We start from the raw sequence: 24306 nt of genomic DNA on the forward strand, positions 1-24306 counted from the left end.
ATTCACCAGTGTCTTAGGCCTTTAATTAATAAAATGAAACTGTAACAATATGCCCAAATCATAGGAATAAGATTTTAATCATAGACAAAACCTCATCTAAAAGCTGAAAATGTAAACCTACAATAAAACACAGAGTATAACAGGTTATTGGGGAATTTCATTATCTCTTTGAATAAAACATGGCTTTAGATGAGTAACAAGGTCATTTGCTAATGGAGTTCTTTCTCTCTTCAGGCTCAGTGTGAGCTCTGTCTCTGTTTAATTCATTCTGAAAATAGAGTTCCCACTTACAGACCAATACAAAGTATCCAACAGTATCTTTGTGGCAGTATTTTGTTTTGTTCTGTGTTGGGCTGCCCAGCATTTGAACTTCCCTCTTATTATCTTGGAATTCCTACTATGAAATCAAAAGAGGAAAAGACATCTCTTTCTCCACTGCCTGGTGCTTTAGGCATGTAACCTAAAATTGGCCACGTAGGTGTTCCTAATATGTCAATCTAGGAGATTGATTCAAGTCAGCAAGTCTAGTTACCAATTTGTAGGTTCTCCTTAAATTTTTACCGCTGCCCCTTCTCTCTTGGGGCTACTTTTTTCTGAATCCAGTTCTTCAGTCTTCCCTTTTTATGAATTCCTCTTATATTTACATCAGCTGAAGCTGGCATTTGTTCATACAACCAGGCTGAGACACAGCTTGAGCAAAACTGGTTTAAATTTTCTCTTGTTTGCAACAACTCAGGATTGAGACATTGGATTGTCCCAGTTGCCTTTTTTGAAATCTCTTAGAAAAATAAACAAGAATATTGCTGACATAAAAGGGTATAATTTCAGAGAGTCAAGGAAAGTTGACCAGATTTTCTAAAAATCCAGCACAAACACCAAATAGGTTTAAAAAGCAAAAGAAGAGAATGTGTTTCCACAAGCCCTAACTTAAAAGCAAATGCTTCCAAACCCTACTGTGACACACTTTGCCCAATCAGTAGTTCTCAACTAGTAACCATTTTGCCACCCAGGGGACATTTAGCAAGGTTTGGAGACATTTTGGTCATCACAACTGCTGGAGGGGTGCTATTGGCATCTAATGGTCAAAGACCAGGAATGCTGCTAAACATCATACAATGTACATACCGGCACCCCACAGCAAAGAATTCTCTGCTTTAAAAATGTCAACAGTGCCAAGGTTGAGAAACCCTGCCCTATACTATTATCTCCCTTTAAATCAATATAAGTAAATGTCCCACAGAATACGTGTTACATAGTCCACAATACCCAAATCCTTTTATAATTACTTGTGAAACCTCATTTCCACCCTAATGTTCAAAGAAAATCTCATGAGGTACCTGGGTAGCTTAGTCGGTTGAGCGTCCGACTTCGGCTTAGGTCATGATCTCAGGGTTCCTGAGTTCGAACCCCATGTCGGGCTCTATGCTGACAGCTCGGAGTCTGGAGCCTGTTTCATATTCTGTGTCTCCGTCTCTCTCTCTCTGCCCCTCCCCTGCTTGTGCATGTGTGCTCTCTCTCAAGAAAGAAAGAAAGAAAAGAAAGAAAGAAAAAGAAAGAAAGAGTGAGTCTCATAATACATCTGTCAGTATTATAATTCACCCAAGAACTACACAGATGGGAAAGGACAACAAAAAGGAACAAATAAGGGAAAGGCACAGTATGTAAAAAGACCTGTAAAGGGCCAGGAGTGCCCAAGGGCAAGACAGGATCCCCAGGGTGAAGAAGAGTTGTGTTTATGGCAAAGAATATCTGGAAATAAAGCTTGCAGAAATTCTGTGATCAGATTCCAAATGTCTTCTACATCACAGGAGTCTAGATTATACTAAGTAGTAGTAATTTTTTTAAATGTTTATTTACTTATTTTGAGAGAGGGACAGAGAGAGAGAGAGAGAGAGGGAGAGAGAGAATCACAAGCAGGCTCTACTCTGTCAGGGCAGAGCCCAACACGGGACTCGATCCCACCAACCTTGAGATCATGAGCTGAAATCAAGAGTTGGACGCTTAACAGACTGAGCCACCCAGGCACCCCTAAGTAACAGTAATTTTTAAGGAAAACATTTTTAACTAGTTGTTCCTTAGGGAGAAAACTCTGGTGTCACACTAGGTGGTGATCTAACGTGAGAGGAGGCTGGTCATCGGGAGGGTGGGAGAGGCTGCTGCACTGGTACAAGAGCTGAAAGGAGCCAGGCTGACAGGATGGCAACGTGAGTGGAAGCAGAGGCCAGGAGAGGATTTGAACATATTCTTAGAGTCTTGCTCACCTCTCCCTGTAAAATGAGTATTCTCCAGTACAATAACATATAAATATAAGGGATAAAAACTCAATTAGTTAACATACCTCTATTTTTTCCAATGTGCATCAAAAGAAAAGCAAAGTAACACATGTCAGTGAATTAAGTGAATTAAAGTTTGAACAATATGAATGCGTTTTAAGTAATTTCGATAGCATTTCCAAACAGCATATACAGAAAGTGTATGATATTACCTGCTCCAGAACTTCTTTGTAGGTAATAGTTGCTTTAGTATCAGTAACAGGACTGTCATAGATGATAGCAATCTTATCTCCTTGACCATTTTCAATATGACGATCAACGGCATTGTAACAAATGTTAAGCATTCCTTCCACAAACCTGAAAAATTGGAAGGTAAAGGTTAATAATTCTTTCCAAAATATACTGTTGCTTAACTAGGTTGTATATTTCTAGTTTGGCAGCGCTGCCCTTAAATTAGTGCTTCCCGTGGCACACATGCAACGCCAGGTAGTATCTAGAAAGCAGACATTTAAGACGGTACAGAAGTGACATCTTTGTTTTCATGTGTGTTTGCTTTCATGTGCACTAGAAAAAAAATATACCTCACACTTCAAGGTGACAGCTTTGTAGATTTTATTGCTTAGGACGGAACGACAGTATAGACACCAAAATAATCTACGTGAAATGGATGAAATGAATTGTATGTAAGTACAGCGCAGCCCACGGAAGCATTAGGCTGAGAGAACAAATGGCAGATGTATGACTGAGTTTGGGTAACTGCTGTAAACAGACCAGCTTACTGGAAAATTCAATTCTCCTTTAAAAGAGCAGTGTGTATATATATATATATATATATATATATATATATATATATATATGTTTCAATTAAGTGGGATGCCTCCAATTGCCCAAATGGTTAAGCTCTATTCTGCATGTTTGAAGTGCTCCATAATTTGAATAAAGTATGGACATGCATATAACATTTTAATTAATTTTTTCAAAAACTTTTGCAATTTCGTACTTTTCATCTCCCAATTTATCAATGCCTTCCTCTGAAAACACAGACATCATGTAGATGGATGGAGATAACGTTTTGAAAAATATAGCTCATTTTTTTTTCCAAAAGAAAAAGTTTTGCATTTGCCCCTTCTCTAGGAGGAGGGGATTAAACCAAAGCATACAAGGACAGTAATGGTCTATTTGTCCCAACATCAGGCTAGCAAATATCATAACAATGCAAAATAACAGGAAAAAAAAACATTGAAGCAAAAAGAAAAAGTCCTGTCAGATAGCAGAATATCACCTTCAGGTCTTCACCCAAAAAGCCCTATGTGAAATGAGGCAGTGAATTAAAAGCAGCTATAGATACAGTGGCAGCATTAAGAAATAACACATAGAGAACGCAACAGGAGGAGGGATCACTTACTCAGGGTCAAATGACCCTATATACTTCAATAACCCGAATATGACTACCTGACAGCATAGCACAAGGAGCAGCTAATGTAAAGATTCTGAATCACCAAGTGCGAAAGATTCAATGTTTGTTCAGAAATACCGTCTCTTCCCCTTGCCCCACCTCCACGAGTGGAGAATACTTCCCTTGTTTGGGGCTCATGCAGGTGACTGTGCTTTGGCCAAAGAGCTGACGTAAGTCAAGCAGAGGCGTGAAGGCACCTGTGCCTGCTCTCCTTCACCTCTACTTTCTCCAGAAGAGCCTCCTTCACCTCTACTTTCTCCAGAAGAGCCTCCTCCACCTCTACTTTCTCCAGAAGAGCCTCCTTCACCTCTACTTTCTCCAGAAGAGCCTCCGGGTGTCTGTGACTGCTGCCTCCTCGGCCTAGTATCCAAAGCAAATATTTGCAGGTGGAGGAGAGCCCAAGAAGCAGGAAGTGTAACCCAGTCAGATACATGTCTAGGAGCAACGTTTCCAGTCATCTGACCCCGTGACAACCTAGAGATACATGTGAATAACTGCCGAATATGTTATGATTTGGACATTTGGTATGATGATTTGACATGCAGCATAATTGTGGCTTTAATTAGCTAACATGCCAAGAGAAAAGATAGTTTGCTCAATGTTTTGTATCAGAAAGAAGAAAAGATGTTTTATGGAATTTTCCCACAAGAATATTTATTTGTATTGTTTTTGTTTTTGTTCCTGAAAAGAACACGTTTCGGACACACGGAATATTGGCTTGCTGGAATACTTCTTGATGTTGTTATTATTGTCCTTCTCTTTATCTACAACTTCTACTCTACCACTCTGTGCTCAACAGTTAATTACACTCATGACATTGCACAATAAAGAGGCCCTCTCAATACCAAAGATTGATAAAGGATTCACTTTATCATTTGCTGACTATTCTCCTACCTCTTCTTCCTTCTCAATATCTTTCACGGAGTCTACTTCCTCTGCCAGATCTTTGACAGTGATCCCTAAGGTTCCATATCCATCCCTTGGCTTACTCTGCATATACTCCCTGGGTGATCTTAATACTCATATGGCTTTAACTTCCATCCTCAGCTCCAGTCCTGGCCTCCTTTCTGAGCTCCATACTCTTATAGCCAACAGTCTGCTGGACATTGAAGGGAGTCCAGAATGAACCTCCCCAAAACATGCTACTTTGGAATGTAGGTTATTTTGGGTAGAAGACAATCAAGTACCAAGACTCAGGAAGACTTTTTAACCTCCCCTCTTTATTGTCTCTAAGAATTTAGATAGAGGGCCTAGTCCAAGGAAAGGCTTATCACTGAAGATAAGTACAAAGAGTATGGGCTGGGCATGGTAGGGGTGGAGTGGGGAGTGGAGAGTACTTGGCAGGGCCTATTTGTTCAATTCCTCTCTGTATCCCGTGGCCTTTGCATGGCATGGCAAACGTTTGTTTACCAAACGCTTGCTCCTGCCATCTTCCTGTGAACTGTCTTCCTTCCCTTTGAAGCTATAGGCCCCTACCCCCTTCTCCTTAGCTCAGGATGGCATATAAACCTCAACGGTCTCTCTTCAAACCTCCCATGTCTGTGTGAGACTCCCATACATCCAAAATTAATTTCTCTCCTATTAATTTCACTTTATGTCAAATTAATTAATAGATCAGCCAAAAGAACGATGAAGGATACAGGATTTCCTCCCCAACAACATCTATTTGGAAAGAATAACACGTCCAAAACAATAGTCATTTTCGCCCTATCTCAACCCATAGCCCCATGCCAAATGCAAACCCTCCCTTTCTCCTGTTTTCCATATTTCAAGGAACCACCTTGCACCCAAGGACCTGAATTAGAAACCCCACAGTCAGATTTGACCCCTCATTCTCTACATTCAGTTGGGTATATGTAACATTACATTAGTCTCTGTAAATATTCAGTTCTCTCATTCACAACCTGGGTTAGAATTACTGCCTCCTAATTAGTCCTCCTGCCCCAGGCCTTACCCTATCCTCTCAAGTCATCTCTCTATGCTATTAGAATGTTTTTCCTCAATAAGTCAAACTGAGAAAGACAAATTTCATGATTTCACTCAAATGCAGAATCTAAAAAGCAAAACAAATGAATAAATAAACAAAAAGGAGAATCAGACCTATACATATAGAGAACAAACTGATGGTTGCCAGAGGGAAGGAGGTGGGTGATGTGTGAAAGAGAGTGGGAGATACAGGCTTCCAGTTATGTAATGAAGTCACAAAGATGAAAAGCACAGCCTAGGCAACGTAGGTAATGATACAATAGCATTTTACAACCACAGAAGGTAGTTCCACATGTGGTGGGGGAGCATAGTATAATGTATAAATTGAATCACTATGCCGTACACCTGAAACTAATGTAAATTGTGTGTCAGCAATACTCAAATTTAAAAAAAAAGTTTTTAAAGAATGTTTTTCCTCATAAATGTTCTCATACCAACTATTTGGTGCTCAAAGTCATTTACTACTGTTGCATGAAGTTCAGAATAAAAACTACGTATCTTTAGATGGCATGCAAAGCCCATTCATCTCAGCTTTATTTCTCCTCATCCAACTTCCCACACTCCAGCTCTAATGAATTATAAAATCTATATTTCCTGAATCCACTCAGCTGCGGATTCTTTCCGTGATTGTTCTCCACCTTTACCTTTACTCCACCTTTACCTCCCCCAAGCAGTTCCAAAGCCCTATGCACACATCTCTACCATAGTACTTATCACATTGTATTAACAATTGGTCTACCTACTGATATATTTCCCTCATTATACTGTAATCTACCTTACAGCAGAGAAAATGCCTTATTCTCCTTATAGTCCTAGTGATGTCGGAGTGTGGGGCAAGCTGAGGGCAAAACACAGGCTAACAGCAACCTCCCCACCAAGTGGAATGTGTGATATTCCTCAGACACTCCTGGCTACTCAAGAACAAAGGAAAGGGGTTTTAAATGCTTGCCATGGGAATGTGGGAAACTAAGGCAAATGAAAAATTAAATTCCCTTCCTGCCTACAGCCCATTGACAAGTCCTTGAAACTGGCAGAGTGACCGCCCCCTAGAAGCCCAGCTGCCTGGATGATGACACTTTTAGGAGCAAAAGAGAATCTTGGTTTAACATTATCCCAACCTTGAAGATCCTGTAAGTCTACTTGCTTTATCTCAACTGCCCCCAAGACATATGCTGGCAATCGTACTCCAAGATTATGGCCCCCCAATATGCATCTGAAGGGTCTCATGACTGAGGTTTTACTAAACAGTAATAAATGGAATTTCGCTACCAACAGCTAGCCCCTCAAGGTCTTGGAAATCTTGCTTCCAAAATTCCTTAGAGACTTACTCTATCCCTGACCCCCCGTCTCCCAACCTGAGGGTAGAGAGCTGCTCTTCTGCCCAAGTGTCCTATCCCCATGCTTTAATAACATCACCTTTTGCATCAAAGACTTCTTCAAGAATTCTTTCTTGGCTGTTGGCTCCAGATCACCTCACCATCACCCCAAAACTTCATCACTAGGATCTACTATAGAAGCTCTTCTGTATTTGGATGCAGTATATATTTGATAAATCAATGAATAAAAATATTAGTAGGTGTTCAAGAAACATTGGATTTAGAATCCAGCTAGAGTAGTCAGGGTAGTTTTTACTAACTCATTTTAAAGCTGAGAGAACAGAGACTTAAAAAGAATAATTCCCAGGACATTTGGCAAGAAATTCAAGAATGCCACACTGTAACCCAAATCTTTAGGCAACTAGATGTGTATCATTATTCACATCATATTAATTCACTCATTTATCAATCATTTATTTACTATCATCAAATTCACAGATTCTTTCCTCTGTGGTCTCCGTTCTGCTATTGAGCCAATTCAGAGAATTTTTATTTTGGTAAATGTATTTTTCAGCTCTAAAATTTCCACTTGCTTCTTTTTTATATCTTTAATTTCTTTGCTGAAGCTTTCTATTTCTTTTATTGAGGATTTTAAAAATATATTTTGTGTATGTTTATAATTATTTGTTGAAGCATTTTCACGATGGCTGCTTTAAAGTCCTTATCAGAGTGTTCCAATCTCTGTGTCATCTCAGTTTCGGCGAGTGATTTAGGGTTGTATCCTGAACATCGTGGGCATCTTACTGAGACTGTGGAGCTTAAAGATTCTATTTAAATTCCATACCTCCTCTAACACTGTGTCAATGGAGGAGAGGGACGTCTCATTACTCCCAGGTACAGGTGTGTTAGTCCCTGTTCCCCTAATGGCCTCTTTTGACACTGGTGGGCATGAGGGGTATCTCATTACTGCCAGACTAGGGTAAAAGTTCAGGATCCCACTAGGCTTCCATGACACTGGCCTGGCTAAGAGCAGGGGAAATATGTACAAGTTTAGTACATAGGTTACTATACCCTAGGGTTTTCTTTTTGAAGGATACCCTTAAAGAAGTTTTGAAAATTTTAAGGGCTCCCTTTAGGAGGGCAGAAAGGAAATTCAGAGGGAAGGGCCTGCAAACAGTGTTAAACAAGAACTGCCACAGGAGATGACAAATTGGCATGGCTCCAGAGGTGGTAAGAGTTAGTGCATATACCACTATAAATTGGCTAAATTAAAGATTGGTTTACTGTGGTTGACTGGACCAAGTGACCTGCAAGGGGCCTTCCGGCTCAAAGATTTGATTATTCTACTATGACAAGATTCTTATTTCATTTTAACTCAAATCATTTCAGTAAAGGTCAACTGAAAGCCTTCTATGTGATAGCTCTTCATTGTCCCTTGTAAATTCATGAGTAGGTTCCAAAGGGTTTGTCTCCCCAGATTATAAAAATAACTGATGCCCCCCTCTAGACAACTGAGAAAATAACTTTAGAGTATTTTCTCTTATTTTTTATATATGTAAATATTTTGCCTCTATGTTTAAGATTGCATTATGAGCTTTTCCCAAGAGCCTGAAAAATTTAAAACAACAACAAAACACACATTTAATGATGGCATCATATTACATTCAATGGCTATTCAATAATAAAGTTAACTCTGTATTGTTGCAAATTGCCTTTCATAATATTGTTATTATTTTAAATGATCCTGAAATGATGTTTCTTATAGAGAAATATTGGTTACATTGTTTTTTTATTACATTTGCAGGCAAATGTCATTCCTACAATCAAACACATACATCAAATAATTAAATTCCTTCTGGAAATATTGAATCAATTTATATTACAATCAGCATTACCTGAAATTCCATTTTATCACACTCCTCCAAATACAGATTATTCTCAATCTTCTTCAATTTGAGAATTGAAAAATAGTTTCAATTTTAGTTTCTCTGGTTACTGGTATTACGTATGATGTCTTACCAAGTTTTAAAAGCGCTTTATATAGAACATTAGACTTAAGTCTGACACTTACAAATTATTTTCTCAATTTATTCACTAACTTTAATTCATGCCATTTCCTGATATAAAAATATTTGAAATTTGTTAGGGTGCCCGGGTGGGTCAGTTGGTGAAGCATCCTACTGTTGATTTTGGCTCAGGTCATGATCTCATGGGTCATGACATCAAACCCCATGTCAGGTTCTGCGCTGACAGTGTGGGGTCTGCTTGGAATTCTCTCACTCTCTCTCTCTCTCTACCCCTCCCTCCCTCCATCTCTCTCAAAATAAATAAACATTTTAAAACTATTTGAAATTTGCATATAGTCAAATACTCATTTTCCTTTACAATTTCTTTGTGTAAGAAACTTCATACTACTCTCTTCTGGTTTCAGTTTTTATATTGATCTTTGATATGAGCCAATAAGTATTCATACATGTATAAAACTTGTAGGTAATACATGTTATACAGAATATATTATACATATGTATTGTAGGACAACTGTGCATGTATACATATTATGCACATGTACATAATATACGTGTGTGTGTGTATACACACATATTCAAAAGTTCTGGCTACACAGAACCTTCAAATCACATAAGAGGCATCTACACATAGATGTATCACATGACGTCTGTGTGTGTATGTGTGTGTTGATATATATATATATGTATATATATACATATATATATATATTAAATGATAGTACAATTATATTTATTTATCCTTAGTCAATTTTACAAGCATCAATGTTTGACTAATGCTTACTGTCCTCACTTTTTTATGATGCTTCATTCTTCCCATATGTATTATGCATACATACTCCTATATATATATATATATATATATATATATATATATATATATATCAGAGTCTCTGTCAAGGCTATGTAGTTTCTAGCTATAACTACTGGAATGTTCTGTCAGTAGAGTCTTGTGAATAGTTCTCTCTTTAAACTCAGTCAGCTTTAAGTTCTGTTGAAGAAAGAAAGGAAAAAAAACCTCATATTCTATTCTACCCCATCTCTGCCCTGAATTCCTTCTGCAGAAAATTGAAAGAAATCTGAATGCACCCCACAGCTCACTCGAAAAACAGAAAAAAATATAAAACTGAAATGAAATTGATAGCAGCAGTGGAACCACTAGAAATGGAGTGACCACGAGATCACAGCAGTGGCAAATTTGGGGACTACAAGAAGCAAACAGAAGCAGAATGACTGCTAAACCCAGAAGTCATGCCAAACAGGGTGGATGTGGGTGGACTCCTGACATGGAAAGATTTCCATGACATCTTAGATACTATTAGTTAGATTAAAGAAAGAAAATAATGTGTAGAAAAATTATGTAACCATACTATAGAATACATTTATGGGGAAACTATAAACCCCAAGCAGGTAATTAAAAGGCTCGTTAAAAGGCTCTCAATAGAACTCTGAACTATTTCCAAGATCAGAGGCAAGTAGGAATAAAAAACAGGCCATAAATGTTTGGATGTATTATTAACACATAAGCCACACCTACATACATGTCGCACAAACTTTCACCAGCCCAGAGGCTAACTTTCTGAAACAAGTTTCTGCGTGAATGATCTAGGAGTAGGACAAGAACAAGGTTCTATATAATTTCCAGGAGGCCTAGGAACCCCACATACCATTGCCACCCGGAAATCCCCTCTTTTCTCTCAATCACAGTAAGAAGGATTTAAGTAACCAAAATCTACATTTACTGACACATGAACTAAGATCCTTACCTGGATTCTGAAATGTACTCCACTTAGCTACCTGAACCTGGGCACTCAGATGAGTGAGAGTGTGTGTGTGTGTGTGTGTGTGTGTGTGTGTGTAGGTGTTCATGTAGGTGTGTATGAACATATATATGAAAAAGAGGACAGCATAAAGCTGAGATGCGGGAAAGGCATATTGTCAACATAAATAACAAGGGGAAAGGCATATTTTTAACTTCAACAATATCTAAAGTGTACCTAAAAATCAATACAGAAAAAATTAAAAACCCAGTAGGTAAAGAATCTCAGCACACCATCCACAGAGGAAAAAAATGATAATGGTCAATAAGCAAAAAAAGATGATGCTCAGCTTCACTGACAATCAGGAAAATGAACATTAAAACAATAATAATATTCCATTTCTCCCCATTGGATTGATACAAAGATACAATACACAGTAGTTTTAACTCAGCCAAAGCAAGTTGCCTGTATGTTTATCTCTGTGCTTATAGGAAAGCACAGGAGGGTGGGGCGCCTGGATGACTCAGTTGATTAAGCATCCGACTTTAGCTCAGGTCATGAGCTCACGGTTCAGGGGCTCAAGCCCCACATCAGGCTCTATGCTGAGAGCTCAGAGCCTGGAGCCTGCTTGGAGTTCTGTGTCTCCCTCTCTCTCTCAGCCCCTCCCCCACTCGCTGTCTGTCTCTCAAAAATAAATAAACATAAAAAATTAAAAAAAAAATAAAAAATAAAAGCACAAGAAAGAGTCTAGAAAAATGTACAAGAGAGGTAAAGTTGGGTAAAAGAAAAATTGAGGTGCAATACAGAAAAGAATAGTCTATATTTTTCTGTAATAAATACTTGGGTGATTTGATTTTTACCAATATTCTTTTATGTATTAAATATATTTTAATAAAAATATAAATTTTAACAGAAGATTGCTTGGCTCTTGGATTGACCGAATCATCAACTCCATATCATTATAACTGCCACTAATGAAAAAAAATAATTTAATTAATTAATTAATTAAAACATCTCTTTTCAATTTTCTTCTCGTAAAAAGGAGTATTTCTTATACTTATGACAACATCTAAACTCAGTTTTAAAAAACTAAAACGGGCCATCAAATTTTTGCTTTTCCTTTTTATTTATTTTTCTCACCAGAATCAACCTCAAGCAGATATATAGTAATACTAAGAATGGCTAGACAGAACCTTCAAATCGCATAGACAGATCTACTATAAATCTGTGTTCATCATTCTTGCTTGCTGCCCACTGTGATTTTGGTTGCCCTCATTCCAGGCGCTTGTAACACTGCACTAGAAATGAGGCACGGCCACGAAGTTTGCTGTGGCCCATGACGTGGCTACAGAAATAACGCAAGAAGTCTTTAAGATTCAGTGTGTGTTTTCCACATTTCCTTCTGTGTGTCACAAGGACCAGTGACATTCCAAACGGTGACAGCACTGTCGACCTGTATTTTTTTTAAGGTTATGTATTTATTTTGAGAGAGAGAGAGAAAGAGAGGGAGAGAGAGGGAGGGGCACAGAGGGAGAGAAAGAGGGAATCCCAAGCCATCTCCATGCTGTCAGCACACAGCCCAATTCAGGGTTTGAACTCACGAACCACGAGATCATGTCCTGGGCTGAAATCAAGAGCCAGATGCTCAACTGACTGAGCCACCCAGGTGTCCCCAACCTGTAGTCTTGAGTGAACACGGATGATATGAAACAAATTTGCTGCGTAATCAAAGATACATTTACATGAGTGAGATACACCTGGGCTATTTTAAACTAGGGATATTTGAAAGCTGTTTACTCCTACAGCACAGCCTAGTCTATTCCGACTGAGAGAAAAGTCCCCAGACCCATCTATTTTGGCAAACTCAAACAAACTTTAAAATTGTCATAGTTTACAATTTTAGAGGCAGAGGGATACATTCCAGGGCAAAAGCAATGAGTGTAATCTCAGCTGGTATAATTATGTAGTCACTATAGAATTGTTAGATGTCCCTGAAAAGAAGTCAAGGTGCACCATCATCTGTGTCTGAGCTCAGAGAGGTGGAGCTGAGAGGCTTCAGAAGGAGCTCCTTTAAGAAGAAAGCTCTTGGGGCACCTGGGTGGCTCAGGTGGTTAAGTATCAGACTCTTGATTTTGGCTCAGGCCATGATCCCAGGGTCGTGGGATCAAGCCCTGCACTGAGCTCTGCACTGACAGCACACAGTCTGCTTGGAATTCTCTCTCTCTCTCTGCCCTCTCCCCCACTCACTCTCTCTCTCTCTCTCTCTCTCTCTCAAAAATAAACATTTAAAAAAAGAAGAAAGCTCTTGAAATTCTTTCGAGGCTTTTTCTGATGCATAATTTTCTATTTTCCCTTGCCTTTTCCTCATTAACCCTGCTAGTTTACATCCAGAATAAAAACTTTGACTCAGTTCTTTGGAGGGAAGCTTGTTTGAATTTGACTTCTTCTTTAGAAGAACTAAAGACTAAAATGTTCCTCTCAATTTCACCACTCCCTCCTATTTCAAGAACAAAACTTATTGTACTTTCAATAGTGTGGACTATGAAACTCTTTCACAAACTGCCATATTTCAATCTGCATGAAATAGTTATTGACATGAGTATATTTGGTAGTTGCAATGTTGCAACCCTCTCTGTAGTCCCAGATAGTGATTTCTGTACTGGACATACATTTTCTACTAAATAACTGGAAAGTCCAACATATAATTTACCTTCTGATATGAGCTCCTTTCCCTGGATCATATTACAATGTCCTTCCTTGATGATCTCCTATTTGGGTTTTTATTTTGGCACAATTTCAGAAAAAAAAATTCAAGTTCTTTTTCAAAAGTTAAATAAATCTAAGGATAACATACTGAAAAGAATTTGAGGGTAATGGATATATTTGGTTATCTACCTACTAAAATACTAAATCTATATTAGGAATGTGTAACATTTATAAGAAATAATTTATTATATTATAGGCAGACTTTGGCAGATTATAACCTCCAATATTAACTATCAATAATTATTTCCTCAGGGCTCCCCGGTGGCTCAGTCAGTTAAGCATCTGACTTCGGCTCAGGTCATGATCTTGCAATTTGTGAGTTAGAGCCCCACGTTGGACTCTGTGCTGATGGCTCAGAGCCTGGATCCTGCTTCAGATTCTGTGTCTCTCTCTCTGTCCCTCCTCTGCTCATGTTCTCTGTCTCTCTCTCAAGATAAATAAATAAAAACATTAACTTTTTTTAAATAATGATTTTCTCTTCAAATGTGTTTTTTTTTTTTAGCCAACAAATTTAACAATAATTTGTTGTTGGTTCGACCTGAAACTGTTAAGAAAAGGCAAAAAATATAATTGGGAACATGTCCACCATTCTGATTTACAGAACATACTGATTTACAGGCATACTGATTTACAATAACTATAATAAGAAGCAAAATGTGGCCAACTTCCTGGCAGAGGTAGAAACAAAGTGTGATGAAAGCACAGTAAAAAAGAGATTAATTCTGGCTAGGGGAATGTGGTTAGGAACTGGTGATGTTGCAAGGAATGTAGTCTAGTTATAAAGGTCTGAGCCTTGAGGTCAAAAGACCAGAGCTCAAATCTCGGGCATGTCATGTAATAGTTGCAGGCCTGCAGGCAAATTAACATACCTAGGTATTTCTTCCTCCATCTATAAAACCAGGAAAACAAAACAAAGAAAACCCAACAACATAGCACTTACTCTATACCAAGACAACACTATGAACATTTAACACACATTCATTCAATTTTCATAATGACTCAATGTAGACACCAATATTGTCTTCATCTTACAGATGAGGAAACTGAGGTATGGAGAGGTTAAGTGGCCTAGTCGAGGTCCACACTGGTGTGTTACAGGCTTGGACTGGATGTCAAGCAGTCAGGCTCCAAGTCACAACCTCTTATTCTGCACTAAGGAGTTAATACGAAAGTACTCTACACTCTCCACAAACATGCTTTCATACACATTTCCTTGACTCCTTTCAATAACCCTATTAGGCAATTACTATCATTATACACATTTACAAATGGGGAAACTGATTAGATAAGTTATGAAAGCACAGTTTTGTGGCAATGGGTATGATTGGGGCTGAAGCAGGACATAAGGGGAGGGCAACTGTTTCAAGACTTTTTTGCAATAATAATGTTGTGGTGATAGAGATGGAAGGGAGGGAAGGGTTTGAGAAATACAGAAGACTGAAAAAAGAATTTTAGAGAAAAAGAGGAAGAGAATGAAAAGAATGCATATCAAAGAAACTGGAGCTCAAGGGGAGTCAGCAAACTATAGTCACATGCCAAATCTGGCCCACAATCTATGTGAATAAAGTTTTATTGAAACACAACCACACTCCATTGTTTCTGTATTCTCTGTGGCTGCTTTTGCTCGTTAATAGCAAGACTGAGTGCTTGCAACAGAATCTATCTGGCCCGCAAAACCAAAAATACTTACCATTTGACCTGTTAAAAACTTTGCCAGTCTTGTCTCTAGCGAAGCCTTGTACAACAGAAATTTCTGTGATGATGGAAGTTTTCTGTACCTTCACTGTTCAATTGCATAGCCACAGGTAGCTGGCTAAATTTAAATTTTAATTAATTAAAAGTAAATGCAATTCAAAATTTAGTTCTTCAGTCACACTAGCCACCTTTCAAGTGCTCAGTTAGCCACACTTGGCTAATGTTACTGCAGGACTGAATTTTAATCTTAATTCAAATTAAACTTAAATTAAAATAGCCACATGTGGCTACCAACTTTCCTGTTGGACACTGCAGTTGTAGGGAATTTAGAGGGGGCAGAGGTGATCCCCAGAGTCAAATACTGAAGGGAGATCAAATGAGGTAGGACTTCAAGTCAATCCATTGAATTAAGGAACAAACAGGTACTGGTGATCTTGGGGACAGCAGTTTGCATACAGTGATGAGGACTGAGGCCCCCTGCAGTGGATATAAGGGGTATAAGGGAAAAGGATATGTAGGGGTATAAGGGAGAGAAAAGCCTGGAGTATAGACAATGTGGCTGAGAACTGAGGATATCAAGAGAAGGGGGATGCTCTGACATCTCTTTGGGCTTGTGCAAATCTTTCAACTGGCTTTTATCTAAAAGGGTGAAAAGTGAAGGCAGTTGAGGGGAGGCAGCATTGAAAATTAATGGAAATATGATTCTTTAATGGCAATGGCAAGTGGAACATGTGCAAAAAGTAGGCAAAGTTCAGGTTCTGGTTTAGAAGTGCACTAATGCCGCTGAAATAGGAGAAGTGTGTTTAGCGTGGAGCATAACCTGAACTAAAGCAACGAAGATGAGAGTAAGCCTTATCTTAAAAGCCTGGAATGCCTAGTTAAGGAAGGGCAGGCCATTAAAGGGTTCAGAGCTGGAGAATGCTGTGCTTAGAAATGGATTTCAGGTCAGTCTTGAGAGGCAAAGGAGGAAATGGAATCAGCTAGGATCTATACTGACTAGCCAAGAAAGGCAAAGTAAGTAATGAAAACTTGGGGGAAGAGGAACTATTATAGAAACAAATTAAAAAGGAACTAGAAGTAGGGGAAGAGTGACATCAAAGAAAATTGAGGGTTTTTTTTTTCCCCATCTCTGGATGCCAAGTTTATGTTGTCTTTAAGGGAGACCTGGAATAAGAAGAAAAAGAAACAGTTTTGAAGTATGAAAAGGAAATAATATTTTGTTAATCGCCAGTATGCCAGGTTCTGCATCTGGAAATTTATATGCATCAAATCATTTAATCCACACACTATCCCTTGAGGAAGACACTGTTATTCCCATGTTATAGATGAGAAATGAGCCTCAGAGAGGTCAAATAACTCCCCAGAATTATAAAACTAACACATGGCAGACTATAGCCCAGTGCTTTCTGCCTCTAAGGAAAATGTGATGAGTTTCCAATTTTACATGTCTGTCTGCTTATTTGAGTAATTCGTGAACCTTCACGAGAAGCTGTTTCCTGTGCGCAGAGACCACATGCTAGCTCATTAATGGCACACAGCAAATGCTCAATAATTATTTTTAAGTAAATGCCTGCAAGTGTGAATGAACGTGAATTGAAATAGTACTCTTCTGACACATTAACACAAATAAGAAAAAGAGTCTCATGAGGTAAACGCTCAGTAAAAACAATGACAAGCTCCAAAGACTACTCTTGCACACAAACAGACAAGGCTTTAAGCATTTTGAGGAGGGCATCACATTACTTTCTTCACACAGGGACATCTCATCTAAATTACAGATACTTGGCCTTGAGCAGTATCAACTGACTGTTCCAGAAAACCCTCCAAATTGGGTAATTGCCTACTTGGGGCAGCATAATAACCTTACGTTAATTTAACCACTAGGGATATTGTTTTTGTAAACGTACTTGGAAAGCACATCTCTCTATAGGACAATTATTTTAACAGAAAAACCTAACACAAAGAGAGCGACATTCTTTAGCCCTACCAATCCTTTATACATGAGTACGTGTGTGCAGAACCTGGCCCCATCCACCAGCCCTAGCCACAGACTGTCCCATCTCAACATGAAAGGACAGCCCAGGCATCTGCATCTCTGCCAGATCATCTCGGATTAAAACTGAGTGAATTGCCAAAGGTGAGAAATGCAGCCAACAGGAAAAAAGAATAGAAAGAAAGACTTTCAAGAAATCAATACCTGTTATCTGAACTGGATCCACACTGTCAATGAAGAGAAAAGGCTTGAATGAAGGATTTTAAAGATCCACAGACTGTGAGTCATGTCCGACAGTTAAATTCAAAGCTGAAAGTAAAGACACCATTTTGCCTTGTTTGCCTCATTTTTATTCTAGTAAATACAGGGTTTATTTTATTCTAGGAAAATATTTTATTTTATTCTAGGAAATACAGGTTTATTTTATTCTAGGAAAAACAGGGTTTAAGCAAACAGAAATAGGATTCAGTTTAATATAAAAAACAAAAGAGAAAATTATAATGAATTAAATTAATATTAAAGGTCAAATGTTAAAGATACAATCGAAATACATTTGAATTTCAAAGCACAAATCTATTAAGATTGAAATATAATCATAAATGAATATAAATTTAAAAGAACATTTTAAAGGAAAGTAAACCGCATCATTCTGCCCTCTTCAAGACGGTATTTAGCATACTCTTAGGAGCAGAGGTCCTCAATCAACCAACTAAGAAACAAGCCATGATGAGCTCATGAGGAACTAAACTCCAATCTGGGGCAGGTTCCTAGAAAACCAGACTTACAGATCAGGGTGCTCAAAAGGTCTCCAAGAAGGTAACCCTGGAACCTCAAAACTGTCCAGAGAACCAGGAAGGGACAGAAGAGAAGGTACACCTCCAATGTCAATCAGTATTGGTTGAAGGGAAGAAAAAGAGCTCTCAGAATTTAATACTGATAACAATGATGAAGTGATGAAGAAAGAACAAAAAAAAAAAAAAAAAAGGGAAGAGGGGAGGAAAGGAGAAGAGAGATAGTGGCCCCAGGACCATGCAGGGGAGAAGGAAGCTAATTTGTTAATATGGTGTTACTTTACTCTGGTTAAGGAGAAATAGGAAGTGAGGCGAGAAATAGGTAAGAATTGAAACTAATGTGCTCTAACCATGAGAACGTTAGGAGTGTATATTTTTTCCTATTTTCACATTGCATTTTCATCTTAGCTATCCATGTCTTTCTCTTTAAGGCTATAACTCATGTAGAATTACACACCACAATGTTCTGATGAAACTCTCCTCTACAGCTGAGGCTCCCAGAACGCAGACACCACGTTCATTAACTCATTCTGCACAACACTTAGCTCATGTCCACAGAGAGATGTTTAATACAAGCTCTTATTAAAGAGGAGGAATACAATCAGTCATCTTAGAATGTCTGAAAAGAGCTTTTTCTTCCCACTGAGCTACATAAATTATTCTGAGATTGTTTCTACAAAGATTGTGTAGTTGGCAGAGCTACAAAGGGGGCATCAATTTTGTTTTCCTGCTTAAAACAAAAAGATTTAAAGGAAATGTGATACAACATTAAGATTTTACAAAGCCCGGTGTTCGATGTCCACTAGATTATTATCTTTATTTATTCTTCAGATATTTCATAAGGAAGAAGGTTGTGATACCTTATTCACAGTATTAATGTTTTTGAACAAAAAATTTGACTCTATATTAGAAAGGGCATAATATCTCTTTGATCTAGAAATCTAAGAATTCATCAGCAAGAAGAAAGGAAAGAAAGAAGCAGAGAAAGATAGAGACAGAGAGAGAAATCTTCAGAATGCTGTATCCGAAGATGTAAGTATATCTGCCTGTTTATAATAACAATAAAGAGAAACAACCTAAATTTCAGCATGAAGGGATTGTGAAATAAATAACATTCATCCAATATGTTAAAGCATTCTGCAAACATTAAAAATCACTGAATAGAAGAATAGAAGAATGGAAAAATATAGCTTATTGCAGTGGAAAAAAGACCTATCAATAGTAGGGATAGCATAATTCCATTTTTCTGTAAGAACAAAAATAGAGACCTAGAGTGTCAAACAGACTTACAGACATATAGATTTTTAAAAAGCAAAACACATACACAATAAATATGTGTGCCTGCAAACACTGGTGAATCTGATTAAAGTTTATTAGTTTAGTTCATTGTACTGTGCCAATGTAGATTTTGGTTTTGATAATATAATAGTTTTGGTTTTGATAATATACTAGTTGTGTAAGACATCACCATTAGGAAAGGCTGAGGGATAGGCACAAACAAATCTCTTTGCACTATTTTTGTACCTTCTTGTGAGTGTACAATCATTACAAAATAAAAATTTTAAATGAAATAAAAAGGCTGAAGGAAAATATGCAAAATATACCAAGATATACACTGAGAATGTATTGAGATATTGAACTATACAGCCGATTTTCCATCTATTTCAGCTTTCCTGAGTTTACCCAATTAGAATTTAAAGAACTACTGCTTCTTCATGGGGAAAAAACATAAACCTAAATTTTAGTCGTTTTTTTTAATGTTTATTTTTGAGAGAGACAGAAATAGAGCATCAGCAGGGGAGGGGCAGAGAGAGAGGGAGAAACAGAATCTGAAGCAGGCTCCAGGCCCTGAGCTGTCAGCACAGAGCCCAGTGCGGGGCTCGAACCCACAGACCACAAAATCATGATCTGAGTCAAAGTCGGACGCCCAACTGACTGAGCCACACAGGTGCCCCTAATCAAAATTATTTTTAATAAAGCAATGTCACTGAAGAGGCCATGTCAATTCAAACCTAGGTCTCAAACCTAGGCCTTGTAATCATAAAACCTCTGCTCTCTTAATTAAACCCTACTATGTCCCATCCAACTTCCCACCTTCGTTCGTCACCGAAACAACCTTACACTCAGATACAAGCATGCATGCTATGGACATATCTACAAAGATCATCTAATTGGACTAGATACTATTGAACATAACTTAAAATTTTTATTATGCCTTTTTCCCTAGCCTTATCCTCAAAATAATCTGAGAACAATATCACAAACTGTATCTTTGCTTTATCCTTGTCAATGTCCCCAATATCTACATATGTATTATATTCATAAATAAAACATTTCCCATTAACATTTCCATAATATGAAACTTGAAGACAGTGCAGTTTACTCAATTAACCAAGAGTTCATCGTCTAGCTGGTTCTAAGCCCATTATTTCCCTTTATTTTCTTTGTTGTTACTTGTCTTCTCCTCACTTTCCTGTGTATTAGCACCTCTAGCAGAAAATGAGAGATTGTACAAATGGATAAAATTTAAAATGGCTGATTCTCTTATCTATGAAAAGATTCATTAGTCAGAAAATGGCTTCTGTTGACCAAAATGTGAGGTTCTATACTCTACCTATTCACACCTCAACAGTCAAAGGTAATTCAGGGTAGAGTCAATTGTCAAATAAAACAAATTTTATTACCCATATTTTCAAAAATTATAACTAGATAGTACATAGCACTCATAATTACTCTTTTTAAACAGGAAAATGAAAGCTATCTCATTGCACGCAAACACACTTTTTTCCTTTGATGTATGAAATTGCCCTTCAAAGTTACAATCTATCTGGAATCTCATTCAGTATCTGGAATAGCTCCTGGATTGTAGAAGGCATTTAATAAATGTTCAATGAATGAACAAGAGAAAGAAAGAATGAATGAAGGAACAAATGAGTTAATGAATAAATAAATTCTAGAGCCAAAAATACTCCACTCATAAATATAGTAGGACCACAAACATATAGGTGTGTATATATGTATATATGTGCCTGGCTTGTTTTTAAATCTGAAACACTGGTATTATGAGGATAAAATAGGCTTAACTGGAGAGGAATTATGATACAGTGAGATGCTGACACACTCCAGAGTCTAACACATCTGGTTTTTCATCCCAGATCTGCCACCTGCATGCCAAGTAAACATGAACAAGGTACTTAATCTTCCCTAAATTCTTCTTTCAGAACGTATGTGCTTGAGAAATTAAATAACTATGGTAACGATGCATTGTTATCATTACTGTAATAATATATTATGTATTCTGTAACACTTTATCACTCACTCACAAACTCACACACACACGTGTGTGCACACTTACTCATACAAATACACACATATAGAGTAAAATCATCTTCTAGGATTTAAGCAATTTTGATTTAAGAGTATTATTATTTCCATCAGATACAGACTTTGAAATAACTAGATATGTAATTAAAAAAAGGAAAATCTTCCTAATTAAAGATATTTTTTACTGATTATAAATTTAAAAATTAAATTTTTTATAAGTTAATTAAACCTAGATAAGAGAAAATGTCATCAAATTAGATCAACTAATCGTGTAATTACAAATCACATTTCAAATAGCTCTTAAAATATTCAGGCGAAATAATGAAATGTTTCTAGTAGACACATGTAGCAGGTGTTAAACAGTCAGGACCCAGAATTTTAAAACACTAATAAAGGGGCGCCTGGGTGGCTCAGTCAGTTAAGCGTCCGAGTTCGGCTCAGGTCATGATCTCGCGGTCTGTGGGTTCGAGCCCCACGTCGGGCTCTGTGCTGACAGCTCAGAACCTGGAGCCTGTTTCAGATTCTGTATCTCCCTCTTTCTCTGACTCTCCCCTGTTCATGCGCTCTCTCTGTCTCAAAAATAAATAAATGTTAAAAAAATAAAATAAAACAATAAAAATCAGTTTTATATTTTCAAAATGTAAGCGCTTAACAGAATATATTCAGCTTTTACTCCAAATAACAAAATATTAAGATTTGTATCATTATTTATGGCAATACCATAAATGTGTCCTAGAAATATAATATTTTTAGGTTATCTCATTGCTATCACTTTTTTATTTTTTATTGTTTTTTTAATTAAAGCATAATTGACATATAGCATTATATAGGCTTCAGGTATACAACATAATGATTCAACATTTGTACACACTGCTAAATCATTACCACAATAAGTCTAGTTATCATCCATCACCACGCACAAAATTTTTGTCTTTTTTTTTCTTTCTTCTTGTGATGAGGACTTTTAAGGTTTACTCTCTCCATAATTTCCAAATATGCAATACAGTACTATTAAGTAAAGTCATCATGCTATATCCCCATGACATTTATTTTATAACTGGAAGTTTGTACCTTTTGACCCCCTTCACCCATTTCATCCAACCCCCTTCCGGTCCCCACTCTGGCAACCACCAATCTATTCTCTGTATCTGTGAGCTTAGGTTTTTGTTTTGTTTTGTTTTGTTTAGATTCCACCTATAAGTGAGGCCATTCAGTATTTGTCTTTTATCACTTTTAAGCAATAATTTTCATTTGATCAATAAAATTTGGTTTATTTGGTTAACTTATTGACTACAAAATGACTAATAACTGACAATATGGTAATATGTTATTGGTCCAACTATTAAATCTGAAACTGGGAATCTGGTATGTTCCAGAGAGACAACTTTTTCAGTCCCTACTCACATGGGCACTGGGTCTGTACCACATAAGTAAAGTATTTTCCTTCCATGTAATATGTGTGTCTTTGGCTCGATGACTAGAAACTCATGCTGACTGTAAAATAGTCTCTACTACAACTTAAAAAGATAAATGAGCTAAAGAGAAGCAAAGAAAGCCAACTGCCTCATAATGGCACTTAGACCCATGAAGAATGCAAACTGGTGTACCCACTCTAGAGAACAAATGGAGGTTCCTCAAAAAGTTAAAAATAAAACTACTCTACAATCTAGCAATTGCATTACTAGGTATTTACCCAAAGGATACAAAAATAATGATTCAAAGGGATACATGTACTCCAATGTTTATAGCAGCATTATCAACAACAGCCAAATTATGGAAAAAGTCCAAATGTTCATCAACTGATGAATGGAAAATGGTGGTATATACATACAATGGACTATTTACTCAGCCATCAAAAAGAATGAAATCTAGCCATTTGCAAAGACACGGATGGAGTTAGAGAGTATTATGCTAAGCGAAATAAATCAGGCAGAGAAAGACAAATACCATATGATTTCACTCATATATGGAATTTAAGGAACAAAACAAAACAAAAACATAAGGGAACATTAAAAAAAAAAAAAGGAGAGGGAGGCAAACCATAAAAGAGACTTTTAACTATAGAAGACAAACTGAGAGTTGCTGGAGAGCTGGGTGACGGGATGGGCTGAATGGGTGATGGGTATTAAGGAGGGCACTTGTTGTGATGAGGACTGGGTGTTAAATGTAAGCAAAGAAACACTAAATTCTACTCCTGAAACTAATATTACACTGTATGCTAACTAACTGGAATTTAAATAAAAATTTGGAGGAAAAAAAAAAAGAAAATTTCAAACTCTTTGATGCCTTGATAGAAAGAAGATTCATTAAGTCATTTTGGGTTCAGGTAGGATGGATGATTCAGGTAATATGTACCTACAATCTATATAGGAACCCCAATATAAGATAGATTAAGAAAGTACATCTGCACATGGCAAAGTTTTTAAATCAGAGCAACTGATATCCACAAGGTTATCTGCATTCCACTGTGGATATAAAGGTGACTGAATCCTGATCCCTGCCCTTCTATTACCTAGTATGATTGGTTAAATTGCTGGTAAAGTATCCGCGGAGTGTGAGCTTATCAAGTGGATGTATAGTGGATGGAAATGAGTACTGAGTTATTCTTTGCCAAACTACTTAAAGGGAAATAAGATTCAAGGTGACGTGATTTTTAGGGGGAAAAAAACAACACTTAGTCAAGAACACATGTAAGAGTTGATTCTGGGAAAGTGGTGAAGATTTACAATTCCTCTAAAATGAGAGAATGGAAGATACATGGAAGCACAATTGACACAGGACAAAAAGGGAAACTACATCTCTGATTAAAAATTTTTAGAATTGTAACATAGTTCTCATTCTTTTGTACCCTCTAGGTCCTGATGTCTAAACAGTCACAGGACAACCAGACAGAAGTTAAAGAGTACAGTTACAACTCATTAC

General features: G+C 37.3%; 1 protein-coding gene across 1 annotated transcript in view; it reads right to left on the reverse strand.

Moving 5' to 3' along the window:
• ACSS3 (acyl-CoA synthetase short chain family member 3) overlaps positions 1–24306 on the reverse strand; it is a 153632-nt gene that overhangs the window by 116959 nt on the left and 12367 nt on the right. The window contains exon 2 of the mRNA XM_019455239.2: positions 2486–2630. Coding sequence (XP_019310784.2) covers positions 2486–2630 — 145 coding nt within the window. The remainder of the gene's footprint in view (positions 1–2485; positions 2631–24306) is intronic.

This window comes from Panthera pardus, unplaced genomic scaffold, assembly GCF_024362965.1.
Source record: "Panthera pardus isolate Hobbes unplaced genomic scaffold, ASM2436296v1 HiC_scaffold_6, whole genome shotgun sequence".
NCBI classification, from domain to species: Eukaryota; Metazoa; Chordata; class Mammalia; order Carnivora; family Felidae; genus Panthera; species Panthera pardus.